The sequence below is a fragment of the Triturus cristatus genome, chromosome 6, assembly GCF_964204655.1.
Source record: "Triturus cristatus chromosome 6, aTriCri1.1, whole genome shotgun sequence".
Lineage (NCBI taxonomy): Eukaryota > Metazoa > Chordata > Amphibia > Caudata > Salamandridae > Triturus > Triturus cristatus.
The window spans coordinates 895,549,704-895,562,088 of NC_140589.1; the positions used below are offsets into that span (position 1 = coordinate 895,549,704).

General features: G+C 48.0%; 1 protein-coding gene across 2 annotated transcripts in view; it reads right to left on the bottom strand.

Annotated features, from left to right (window-relative positions):
* Positions 1-12,385, bottom strand: part of SCAF8 (SR-related CTD associated factor 8) — a 1,763,249-nt gene that overhangs the window by 1,529,441 nt on the left and 221,423 nt on the right. For both annotated transcript variants that reach the window (XR_014963046.1, XM_085611536.1), the window contains exon 5: positions 5,548-5,698. Coding sequence is in view for 1 of the 2 variants with exons in the window: in XM_085611536.1 (XP_085467662.1) it covers positions 5,548-5,698 (151 nt within the window). In the remaining variant the exon portion in view is untranslated. The remainder of the gene's footprint in view (positions 1-5,547; positions 5,699-12,385) is intronic.

Sequence of the window (12,385 nt, forward strand, 5' to 3'; positions counted from 1 at the left end):
GGTTGGTCTTCCCCTCTTCTTCTTTGGCCTCGTCCGTTTCCCCTACTGCGAAAGGACTGGCCCCGAGGCTGGTACTGCAAGTTCTCTTTGTGCTGCCCCTGTTGCCCGTGACCCTCACCTTGCTGGCCTTGCTGATCTGTTTGATGCGACGTTCCTGGCTGGTTCCCTCCCCTTCCGTAAGCTCTCCGTGTCGGGGTACCTCTTCTCATCCCTCTGAATTGCAGGGCCCCCATGGACCTCACGGGCTCATTCTCTTTTTTGAGTTGGGTGAGTTTCTCATCGACTGGTGCCCCGAACAGCGTTTCTACGTTGAAAGGGGCATTTAGGATGTTGTTCTGTACCTCTTGCTTGAATCCTGAAATTCTGAGCCAGGCCTGTCTCCTTTCAGTGATTCCTATTGCCATCAGTCTGCTTGATGTCTCTGCCCCGTCCAACGCTGTTTTAAGGCATACATTTGCTATATTCTTCCCCTCTTCCACTAGATGCGAAGCTCTTTGTTGGTATTGCTCAGGGAGATGCTTGATTAGGTCCCCCATTTCGTCCCAATGTTGGTACTGGTGCCTGTTCAGTAATGCATTGGAGTTCGCCATGCGCCAGTGCATTGCCGCGTTTCTCTCTATTTTTCTGCCAGTGAGGTCCATCCTTCTGCTCTCCTTGTCAGGAGGTGGTCTAGAGGTTGCCGGAACATTGGCCCTTTTTCTGGCTGTAGATGCGATAATGGAGTCTGCTGTGACAGATCCCTTGATGTATGGAGGGTCCTGAGAGGAATGTTTATATTTTTTCTCTGTTCTGGGTGTGATGGATCTGCATGTTGCAGGGTCCTTAAACGCCTCCTTCCCCTGGTTCATGACACTCTGAAGCATGGGGAGGAACTGGCTCCTAGTTTGGATGGGGAGCAGTGTCTCGAGTAAAAAGTCAGCTTTCGGTATTTCCTCCTCTAGTTTCACGCCAAAAGCTGCAGCCGCGCTCTTTACGACCATGTTGTAAGCCCCAATATCATCTGGCGGCGAAGGCCTCGAAGGATAAGTCTCTACGGGCTCTTCTGGATTTTCGGCGTCGAGGTCCTGCCATTCCAGGTCTTGCGCCGTCGACGGCGCCGAGCCGTAGTTTGATTGCTGTTCCTCCTCTTCTTCTCCCTCATAGTAGAGATCATCTTCCTCTTCTTCAGGAGTTTTCGACTGCTCTTCGGCATCGAACTCGTCCTGCTCTTCGACCTCGACGATAACCATCGGTGGTTTCGTTGGGATTGTGAATTTCTTCATCTTCTCGTCGAACTCCTCCTTCCTTTGAAGGATGCTCTCCATCTCCGCCTCGAGCCTTCTCTTTTTCGTCTCCATTTCAGAGGCATGTTCGGCGTCGAGCGCTGCCTTTGACGGAGCTTGCGTCGACGCGATTTTGTCCGTCGTCGAACGCCCAACCTCGTGGGCCTGTTTCGACGAACTTGGTTTTTCGGCGGCCTTCGGCACCTGGGAGTCCTTCTCGAAGGATCCGCTGGGCCTTTCGTCCTTGGATCCACTCGCGGTGGTCGAAATTTTCGGCGCCGGTGTTCCTTTCGAGGACTTAGACTCTGGTTTTCGAGAGTCAGTCTCTGTTTTTCGGGGCCCTTTCGGGGTTTTTGTGCTCGACGTCTCTCCTACCTTGTCAAACGTCTTCTTATCGGTCTCTGCGACCGTGAAGTCATCAGGTACCTCGGCGACATTGTCTTCATCGTCGGTGGAGAGGCCCAGGTCGTACAGAGACGGGGCCTTACCCTTGCGTTCCATGTTGTAGTTGGCTCTCCTCTGCCTCTCTCTCACCCTGAGTGTCTTCGGTGTGAAGGCGGAGCAGGCGTTGCAGTCTTTGCTCTCGTGGTCGACTGGCAGGCAAAGGTTGCAGACCGGATGTTGGTCCTTCTGCGCGTATTTGTGTTGGCAGTTACGGCAGAATTTAAAAGGTGTTTTGTCCATTCCTGCGCTCAGTGTCCCGGAGTGTGCATTCTCCGTTGGACGTCGAAGATCTCGAGGTTCTCCTCCTTCTTCGTCGTCCCGGCTCGATGTTCTGCCTGTCTGTAGTCTCCTTTAATTTTCCTTTGATGAAACTCGTGCTCTTCTTCTTTCTTCGTTAAAAAACTCTGGAGCTTCTCGGTGACGATCCAGACCCAACGGCGGAAAAAAGAATCTGAAGATGGCGCTCCAAGTTGGGACTTCCGCAGGAAGCATGCAGACGTCACGAGAAGTACAGCAAATGGTGGGACGTCGACGCCCACCTGGGCTACAAAAAAAAAAAAAAAAATACAAAAGAAAGACTACGATTCCGGACCCAACCACCAGACCGCGGAATAATGCATAGCGTAGTGAATCCAGAAAGATTCACGCTGCAAAATTATATTTCTTTTCAATGCGCGGGTTAATGACCCTGGCTCTGACTGGATCTTCAAAGACCTCTGGCGCATGTTTTATAACGCCCTAGAGCATAAGCAATATTGAGGTAGTCCTATGTGTGGTGTCAAACGTATCTAGGAGGAAATCTTCCTCCACGGGGTCGGTATGGAGATCTACCCCGTGATAGTGTGCTGCCCTTTGTAATAGATGGTTGAACCCCAGTGAGTCTTCTGGTGGGGAAGGTCTGGAAGGGTAGAGATCATCCTGTGGGACGTTAGGGATGTCAGGGATATTATAAACGTCCCATGGGTCGGGGGAGCCTGTGGGAGTGGGGTCCCCTGTAGGTAAATCTTGGGGCACGTCTCCTATGTCATCATATGGATCCCCCTGATCATCATCATCCGGAGAGGGTGTTGGGGATTGATGAGGTGGGGGCGGAGACGGTGAAGGAGGGGAAGGTGGAGGGGGCGGTGGAGGTGGGGAAGGTATTCTGAAAGGAGAGGTAGCACAGTCCTTCCTCTTTGGAGGTGGAGGCAGAGCAGGTTTTTCCAGCTGTCTCTTTTTGATGGAGAGCATCAAATGTCCGGTTTTAGGATCCTTAGTTAGTGTTTTTTGTAATGGATCCGGTGTAAAGAGTTCTGGTGATGTTGATTGGTCCGTTGGTTTTTTCAATTTATCCGCGCTGGTTTGTTGTTTGTAACTATGCTTGGAAAAGTCAGATTGTTTGGTCGGCGCCGAGGTGGATTTCGGCTTCGAAGTGTCGGTGGCATTGTGTGCTTTTGTCGGTGCCAAAGATCGTGTCGGCACCGAGGAGCTGGAGATGGTTCTCGACACCGAGTGTTTCGGAGCGGGGCTCGGTGTCGAAGCGGAGGCCATTTTCTTTTTCGGCACCAACTGTGGGCTGGCTCGAGCCCGAACCGCTGGTAGGCTTAATCGGCTTCTTTACCGGGCCTGAAGGTGCGGTGTGTTAAGCAGTGTCTTTGGTCTTGCTTAGGCCCGGAGGCAAAGGCGTGACCGAAGCCTTTTTCGGTGCCGGCGAGGGTGTGGGGGGGTAGATTAGTACTCACGACCGTCTATGCCGGAGTGATGACCTCCACATCTGAATCGTCGGCTTCGGAGGCGCTGACGAGTCCCTCGTCAGTGTGGTGTTCTTCTGGAGTGTCGACGCCTTCCCCGAAGATGATGTCTGGAATCGCCGTCGACGAGTGTGCCATGGTTCTTCTAGCCCTTCGGTCTCGATTGGTTTTCTTGGACCGGAAGGACTTACACGCCGGACAATCTCGAGCCTCGTGTTCAGGGGAGAGGCAGAGATTGCATACTTCGTGGAGATCGGTGTGGGGGAACTTGGACCCACATCGAGGGCACTTCTTGAAGGTAGTCCTTTCCATTAGCCAGGACCGGAGCTTGGGTAGAGCCGAAGGCCGTCGTCGACGACCGGAATCAAAGGTTTTTGCCGATGAGAGGCGCGTTGAGTGGGGAGATCGCGATCGAAAACAATACCGCGAGTTGGGGTGAGGATTGAGCGTCTTACTGGAAGCGGTTCGGAACCGGAGCGCGAAGATCACATCCGAGCCCGACGGCGGAAAAAAACAATCTGAGGATGGAGCCGAAGCCCATGCGCAATACGATCCAAAGGAGGAGTCACCGACCACGTGACTTCCAAAGACTTTCCAAAACAACTGCAAACATCCGGGCCCAACACCAGATGGCGATCTATGCACAAGTGTGTACTCTGCAGCTCGTATGCCTCGAACATAATCTTTTCCCTGTGTTGTATGTTTGAAATTCTGGAATTGTTAGTACAGGCCTTTCTTGTAATAACAAATGCCTGAGTGATAGTCACTCAGATTTCCATGCCAATAGGGGGATGGAGTCGTCTCTCCTAGACGTCCAGTCTGTCTTATTAACACCTTGGACATGGAGTTGTCACCCATTTGAAGCACTCAACCACCCCCTTCTTATTTAGTGCGGTACATGAAACACACAAATGTTGCTTGTGTTCCAGTTCAGACTGGACTGTTCCCACAAGGAGAATGGTCAAGACTAATTTGCATATGGATGGGTCCAAACTTAGGAAGCATGGTGGGCAAAACACGATGGATTGAGATGCAGCCAGAGTAATTGGCAGTGACTGAGAATAATGCAAGCATTCCATTGATCATCACCTTCTTGTTTTTGCATTTGATGTCCTATGTCCATATGAAGACAATGAATATCTTGTTTGTATCTCCAAACGGAAAAGTTAAAGAAAGCACTAAGTACCTTTAGACTGCTTTATATATTGCTCAATTTTCCCATCAGTATGGTCTTACAGTGATAACAGGGTGCAGAATGTTTTAGTCCAAATTTAGAGCATTTCATCATTGCCAATCAGGCTGTTTACAAACCAGATTTCGGTCAAACTCGTGAACAGCTGAAGAAAGTAAAGATGACTGGTGTGATTTGCAACATAACTATAACTGGAGAGAAATATAAATGTTGTTCTCCGCATACTGAAACATTAAACTACTGAAATGTATTCATCCCTTTCCATTGGAACCCCATTCAACTGCCACTACCAGAACAACTATGGGCTCTAAACTAGAGTATGGAAACACCATGCTGAATGATGCTTCCATAGCAATGTTCGGAACCTTCATATAGTTAAAAAAAATCAGCTGTGCTTAACATACCAAATGAGATTATTTCTTCATCACTTAAGAAAACGCGCCAATAGCCATTTACTGCCAGGATCAAAGATAGGGCATTTCATATTAGTTCATACAGCAATGCTGAGTACCGCACATCTAATCAATCAGCAGAAAGTCTACAGTCCACCATGGTCCACCTTGTGCTTACTGGATAAACTAGCTGTGGTTCTTCCTAGGACAAAGCGATATTGCTAAGCAGGTCCCTCTATTGATGCTCAAGCTAGTGCTTTGTTGAACTCTTTTCCCTGCAAGCTGCACAGCTCTCAATCTATGATGTTCAGAAACTCATATAATGCTAAGTTTGCTGCGTGGATGCCTACTATGTTATGTGCTTCACAATTGCACAATTTTGACACACCAGCCAGATAACCTGGCCCACTATATCAGCAAAAGAGGTAAAATTATATAAGTTTTCTCAACTCGTTAAGACCATACCAACTGCAGATCACGACAAAAATACACATGAAGCAAAGAAGGTAAAGAAAATATTTTCTTACCTGATGAGCTGCCAACATTTGATGCCGAACTTGGAAAAATAGGGGCAATTGGAGGAACTATTCCTGAAGCCATATCCAGTAAGGGCTGAATTATATCACTTTTGAAGACATTATTCTTCTGCCACAAATTCAGTACTCTGACAATTTTACTCTATAAATGAGAAAATAGGAATACACATTAAATTATTTAAAAGTTGACATCTGATTAAGCCCCCCACCCAATGAATTTGACATCCAGTGCCACTAAGGAATTTAGCCATTAAAAGCTCTTACTCCAATGACAAATGTCTTGATCTTAACTAAAATCAAGAAGAGAAGTTCATTACCTTAAGCACCCAAACTTCAAGAAGGCACATAAATACATACATTTTATATATTAATGCATGAACGCAGATGTTCAGAGTGTTATATGCTACTTATGATCATTGTTTAGCGTGGGGCGAAGCCATGACTCACAGCAAACGTTCAAGAGTGTAACTTATAAACTGAAAAGGTTCAGGGGCTGAAAATCAAATGGTTAACTACTTGTACGCCCGATTTTGCCGGATAAGAATCTTCACAGAAATAATGAAAGTTAGAATGATTCTCAGCTCCGTGCATCTACCACAGGACACTTTATATATGAAGGCTCCCTTAAACCAACTAGCTCTGGAGCTCACCTGGAATGCACCCGTGTGCCTGTGGAGTGGTACTTTGATATGTGAACTTGGACAGCATTTCCGCAACCCCAGATGACTGATCTCTGCTCTCTACTACTTCTGCTCTCTACTGAAGAAAGGTTAAACCCAGAAACACATATCTCGAGATAACAGCACTACCTGCACCAACTTAAACTACAACAACTTTGAAGTAAGCATACTGCATTTACCAGAATGCATTGGGGTGAACTGTGCTGGGATGAGAGGCAGTGTGCTCCCTCCCCCGTGTGTTTAAAGGCTCCCTTGAGCCAACAAGCTCACCTGGGTTGCACCTGTGTGCCTGTTTAGTGGCACTCTGACCTGCGACTTGGGCAGTATTTCAGCAACCCCAGATGACTTTGCTCTGCTCTCTTCTACTTCTGCTCTCTACTAATGAAGGGTTAACCCAGAAACGCAGGTCTAGAGATAACAGCACTATCTGCACCAACTTTGATGAAAAACAACTGCAACCCTGTAGTAAGAGTACTGCATTTACCAGAATGCAATGGGGAGAACTGTGCTGGGATGAGAGGCAGTGTGCTCCACTCCCCCATTGCACTTCCGAAAAGCCTATTAAAGAACATTAGACTTATGTCATAGAAAAAAACCTTCTCAAACATTGCAGGCGGGTGTTGCCAACCTTCATTGCCGTGTGGACATTATCCACCTAGGCTCTGCAAAGTAATCTGCAGACACTGATGTAACTGGTGTTGTAGGGCTGAATATTATAGCCTTGCGGGGGTGAAGGCGCAGAGAAACATCTGGTGCTGAGAACGGCGCACTAATTGCTCCCAGGAAACATGCAAACTGCTGCTTTCCACCTGGGCAACTTTAATTGACTTGGAGCCACATGGAGGCAGTCGGAGCAGAGTTGTGACTGCGAATGTCACTACGGCACTTCCTGATGGCAGTTGTTGGACCCATAGTAATCCCCTGCTGCGGTAACGAGGGCTGAGTGAGATCTAGCGCGCCGAAGTAGATTTGAGGCGCTGCTGCCTGACCCTGTAATGGCAGCCGGGTCAGACAGACCTGAGTGTCTGTTCGCCCGCAGGCTTGGCAAGCCGATTGGGACTCACGGAGGATTCTGGATGTGCAGCTAGCACCCTCAAACATCTACAGCTGGACTGATCTTGCCTATTTTGCAGCCCATCTCTATCCTATGGGCCAGCCCTGCTCTGCCTGTTTCACCTGATAATCAAAGTCCCCAGGGGGACAGCCCAACACGGTTCCTTCCCAGCCAAAAAGCATGGGGGCAGAGGGAATCTCTGAGGAGGTGGGAGACACTACCGCAGACCACTGATTGAACCGGAGGGGCAAGCTCTAGCGAGGGTGGAGAAGAGACATTGGCAATAGTGAAATGCAGCTTTCTACGAAAGCCCATTTCATCCTCATTTTCGCCATGGCCCGACTCCAACTATGACACGGGCTATACCGATGTCCTGAGCCACTTTGCTCGGCCCATACTGTGATAACCTTGGTTGTACCAGGGGGGCCCCCTGAACCGCACACTCTGATAACCTTTATGCCGCCAATGAAGACATAAGCTACTTTACCCCGACAGAGGCACGAGATCCTGGCACAGACTCTGGTCCCGCGATGGCCCTGACTAAAGAGAAACTTCCCTCCTCCTTCCCGGATTTTAAGAAGGAACTTAAAGAACTAAAGGCAGTCCTGTTCTCCTCCTTTGATACCTTCAAAGCAGATATCAATTCTTAGTTGGTCTCGACCCAGGCCAAAGTGGATTTGGTTGGCACACTCGACCTTGAGACGAAGTACCAGGGTCTCGAACATAAACTAAATCGTTTGGAAAACACTACGGTATGACTGCAGACCCAGTTACAAAATGCCTTATTGAAATGTGATAGTCTGGAAAACCGGTCCAGACGTGATGAGATATGGATTCGTGGACTGGACAAAGGAGTTGAAGGGCCTGACCTGGAGGCCTTTGTAGTGGGCATGTTTTAGGATCACCTGGGGGCGGCTCAAGCAGAGGTGCGACTTGAGAGAGTGCACAGGGAGGGCCCACCGACTACTGGAGGAGGGACGTGCCCCAGGAAAGTCCTCGCTAAACTACATTCCTTTTTGACCAAAGAACTGATGCAACAGACAAGCCCGCAGGCACGATTCTGTATCCTATAGGGACCAACATGCTTGCTCTTCCATAATTTTGCCCCCACCATACTGGCTAAACGACTGACTGATCACCTGCACCGAGAACATGTCAAATACCGAAGGACCTATCCTTTCGGCTTATCCTTCGAAAACCACAGCAAACTACACCACTTCATAGAACTGGAAGATGCAGCGTACCTGTTCAGAGTGATGCTGACAAACAAATTTCGGGTGGGGGTTTTAACTGGAGAATGGGGCAGGGCAGAATGATCCAGTGGGATCCGCACACGGGAATACCAAGGGCTCGTGGCAGTCACAATGAAAAGGGAAACACATTGGCAAAACGCATACAACAGACTTATCTTTACCACTTCCCATGTGCAATCTCTTTACAAGCATCCTTGGAGAACCGGTTTGAATTCGACTTATGGTCTAACTCTGACTTGCGAACATGAACTTCTGTTGACATTGCTGCCCTATCATATCATATGAAGCATCCATCTAGGACGAATTCATAATCAGTTGCCAAACAATTCTGCAACCTGTAGTATAGCGGAGGATTTGTGTCCAAAATGCCTAAACTGACTAGGTTTGATTTAAGTTTGTACTGTTGTTGGGAGACTGGACTTCCAAGTTTTAATAGTTCTTTGTCATTGAATATGTTGAATGGCTGGAAGGAATATGCTACTTACCAGTATGCATCTGTTCTTGGCATGTAGAGCTGCAGATCTACACACTGTGCATAGATCGCCATCTGGTGTTGGGCCCGGATGTTGCAGTTTTTCTCTTGGAAAGTCTTTGGAAGTCACGAGGTATGTGACTCCTCCTTTGGATTGTATTGCGCATGGGCTTCGGCTCCATCCTCAGATTGTTTTTTGCCAGCAGGGAAATGATGGAGCTTTGTAAGAAACAGGAAAGATGCCCAGGGCTCGAAAAATCTGAAAAATGGTACTAGTCCTGCAGGACTAGTACCTTGAAAAATGTCCTCGCCCTAACAGTGACCTACTTGACCTCCGTCTCTGAAAGCGGAACAAAAGTGACAAGATAACAAGATTTAAAGGCATTTTTATTGCTCATTTGCTTTGTGAGCAATAAAAAGGCCTTTAAATCTTGTTATCTTGTCACATTTGCTCGTTTTCAAAGACGGAGGACAAAAGTTAGTATGTTTTCCTACTCGCCAGAAAGGGCGAGTAGGACCTAAAAATAGCTCGACCTCATAAAATTTACCTCGCCAATGCGAGCGGTCGAGTGGATTTGTCGAGCCCTGATGCCCATGTGTGCTGTATCTAAATAAGATAAAGCAGGAACAGACAAAGGTAGCCGGGTGGGCGAGTGTAGATCTGCAGCTCTGCATGCCAAGAACAGATGCATACTGGTAAGTAGCATATTCCGTTCGAAGCATATGAGCTGCAGATTACACACTGTGCATAGATTGTGTAGCAGTACCCCCTCTTAGCGGCGACCACCAGTATCTGTTGCAGTTGTTTGAAACCGTGTTTTAAGGACAGCCTGGCCCACACTAGCTTGTTGCTTAATTTGCACATTTACACAATAGTGTTTAGTGAAAGTGTGCGGTGTAGACCATGCAGCTGCTTTGCAGATATCTAAGGGGATGTTCCCTAAAAATGCCATGGAAGTCCCTATCTTACGTGTAGAGTGGGCTTTAGGGGGAACAGATAGCGTTTGTTTTGCTTTGTGGTAGCAAATCTGTATGCATTTAACAATCCACCTAGCTATCCCAGATTTGGAGATGGGGTTGCCTTTGTGTGGTGGTGAGAAAGACACGAATAATTGTTTGGTCTTCCGAAAAGGCTGTGTTCTCTCGATGTAGTAGAGTTAAGCTCTTTTGACGTCTAGGGTGTGCAGAGCTCTTTCTGCAATGGTTTGTGGCTGCGAGAAGAATACGGGCAGTTCCACAGATTGATTGAGGTGAAAGGGAGAAATGACTTTAGGAAGGAATTTTGGATTAGTGCGCAGAACAACCTTATTATGATGCATTTGCAGAAAAGGTTCTGCAATGGTAAGTGCTTGTATTTCACTGACCCTTCTGAGGGAAGTAATGGCTACAAGGAAAGCTGTTTTCCATGTTAAAACTTGAAGCTCGCATTTATGTAGAGGTTCAAATGGAGGCCCCATTAGTCTTGTGAGAACGATGTTTAGGTTCCACACTGGTGAGGGTGGCACTCTAGGGGGAATTATTAGTTTGAGGCCTTCCATGAAGGCTTTTATGGCAGGTACTCTAAAGAGGGATAGATGCTGTCTATTTTGTAGATACGCTGCTATGGCAGCAAGGTTTAGTCTAATAGACGTGTAGGCTAGGTTGCATCTTTGTAGGTGTAGCAAGTAGTCTATAATGTGTTGGATAGACGCATCCAATGGGTTGATATTATTGTTGCGACAATAAATCATGAACCGTTTCCACTTGGCTGCGTAGAAAGCTCTAGTGGTAGGACGTCTAGCATCTAATGATGTTCATACATTCAGGGGGAAGATTAAGGTAGCCAAATTCTAGGATTTCAGGAGCCAGATCGCAAGGTTGAGCTGAGCTGGGTCAGGGTGTCTGATCTCTCCATGGTTCTGGGTTAAGAGGTGTGGAGAGAGGTGTAATTTTTGGTGCGGAACTACAGAGAGTTCCAGCAATGTGGTGTACCACGGTTGTCTGGCCCAAGTTGGAGCAACTAGGATGAGAGTTAGGGAGTGTTGCTGTAGTTTGCGCACCACTAATGGAATGAGTGGGAGAGGCAGAAAAGCGTACGCAAATGTGCCTGACCAGTTCATCCATATCGCATTGCCTTTGGACAATGGGTGTGGATATCTGGCGGCGAAGCTTGGGCATTTGGCGTTTTCGTGGGTGGTGAAGAGGTCTATTTGTGGTTGCCCCCACGTTTGAAAGAATGGTTGAACAACTTCTGGATGAAGTTCCCACTTGTGGATTTGTTGAGTTTTGACGGCTCAACAGATCTGCAATGGTGTTTTGGACTCCTGGGACATGTTGTGCTAGTTTTGAGGTATGGCCCCACCGCCATATGGTCTGTGCTAGCTGAGAGAGCTGCAGAGTGTGTGTGCCGGCTTGTTTTTAGATGTAGTACATTGCTGTCATGTTGTCTGTGCGGACTAAGACAGCCTTGCCTGAGACGTGTGTTTGAAAGGCTTTCAGGGCTAGAAATATGGCCAGTAACTCCAGATGGTTGATGTGGAGCAACTTTTGTTGAGGTGTCCACCTGCCCTGCATGGTGTGATGTAGTAGATGAGCTCCCCAGCCGAAGAGCGATGCGTCCGCTGTTAGAACTATTTGAGGAACCGGCTTTAGGAACGGTCGCCCTTTGAAAAGGTTTTTGGTGGTCCACCACTGCAGAGAGCGATGGGCACGACCGTCTACCAACACCAGATCTGTTAGCTGACCTTGAGCCTGGTGCCATTGGCGGCTAGGCACTCTTGGAGAGGATGCATCTGGAGTCTTGCATGAGGTACTATGAATATGCAAGAGGCCATCATCCCTATAAGTTGCATAAACACTCGGGCTGGAAGTGAGTGTTGAGGTTGAAATTTGGCGCGACAAGCTTGTATGCTTGCTATCCGGGCAGGGCTGGGGTAGGATAACGCCTTTGAGGTGTCTATGGTGGCACCGAGGTATTGTTGTACGTGGGAGGGATGCAGATAGGACTTGGTGTAATTTACTGTGAAGCCCAGGTCGTGAAGTAGTTGGATCGTGGCGTGAGTGTGTTGTACACACTGGTTGTATGAACTGGCCTTTATAAGCCAGTCGTCTAGATATGGGAAGACATGGATGTGTTGTCTTCTCAGGTGTGCTGCCACTATTGCTAGGCACTTGGTAAACACTCTTGGGGCAGTGGTGACTCCGAAGGGGAGTACTTTGAATTGTTAGTGGTGACCGTCCACTACGAATCTGAGAAACTTCCTGTGAGCGATGTGAACGGGAATGTGGAAATAGGCGTCCTTGAGGTCTATGGTGGTTAGGAAGTCGTTTTGGACGAGCAGAGGAAGCACCTGCTGGTGTGTGACCATGTGAAAATGGTCGGAGTGTATGT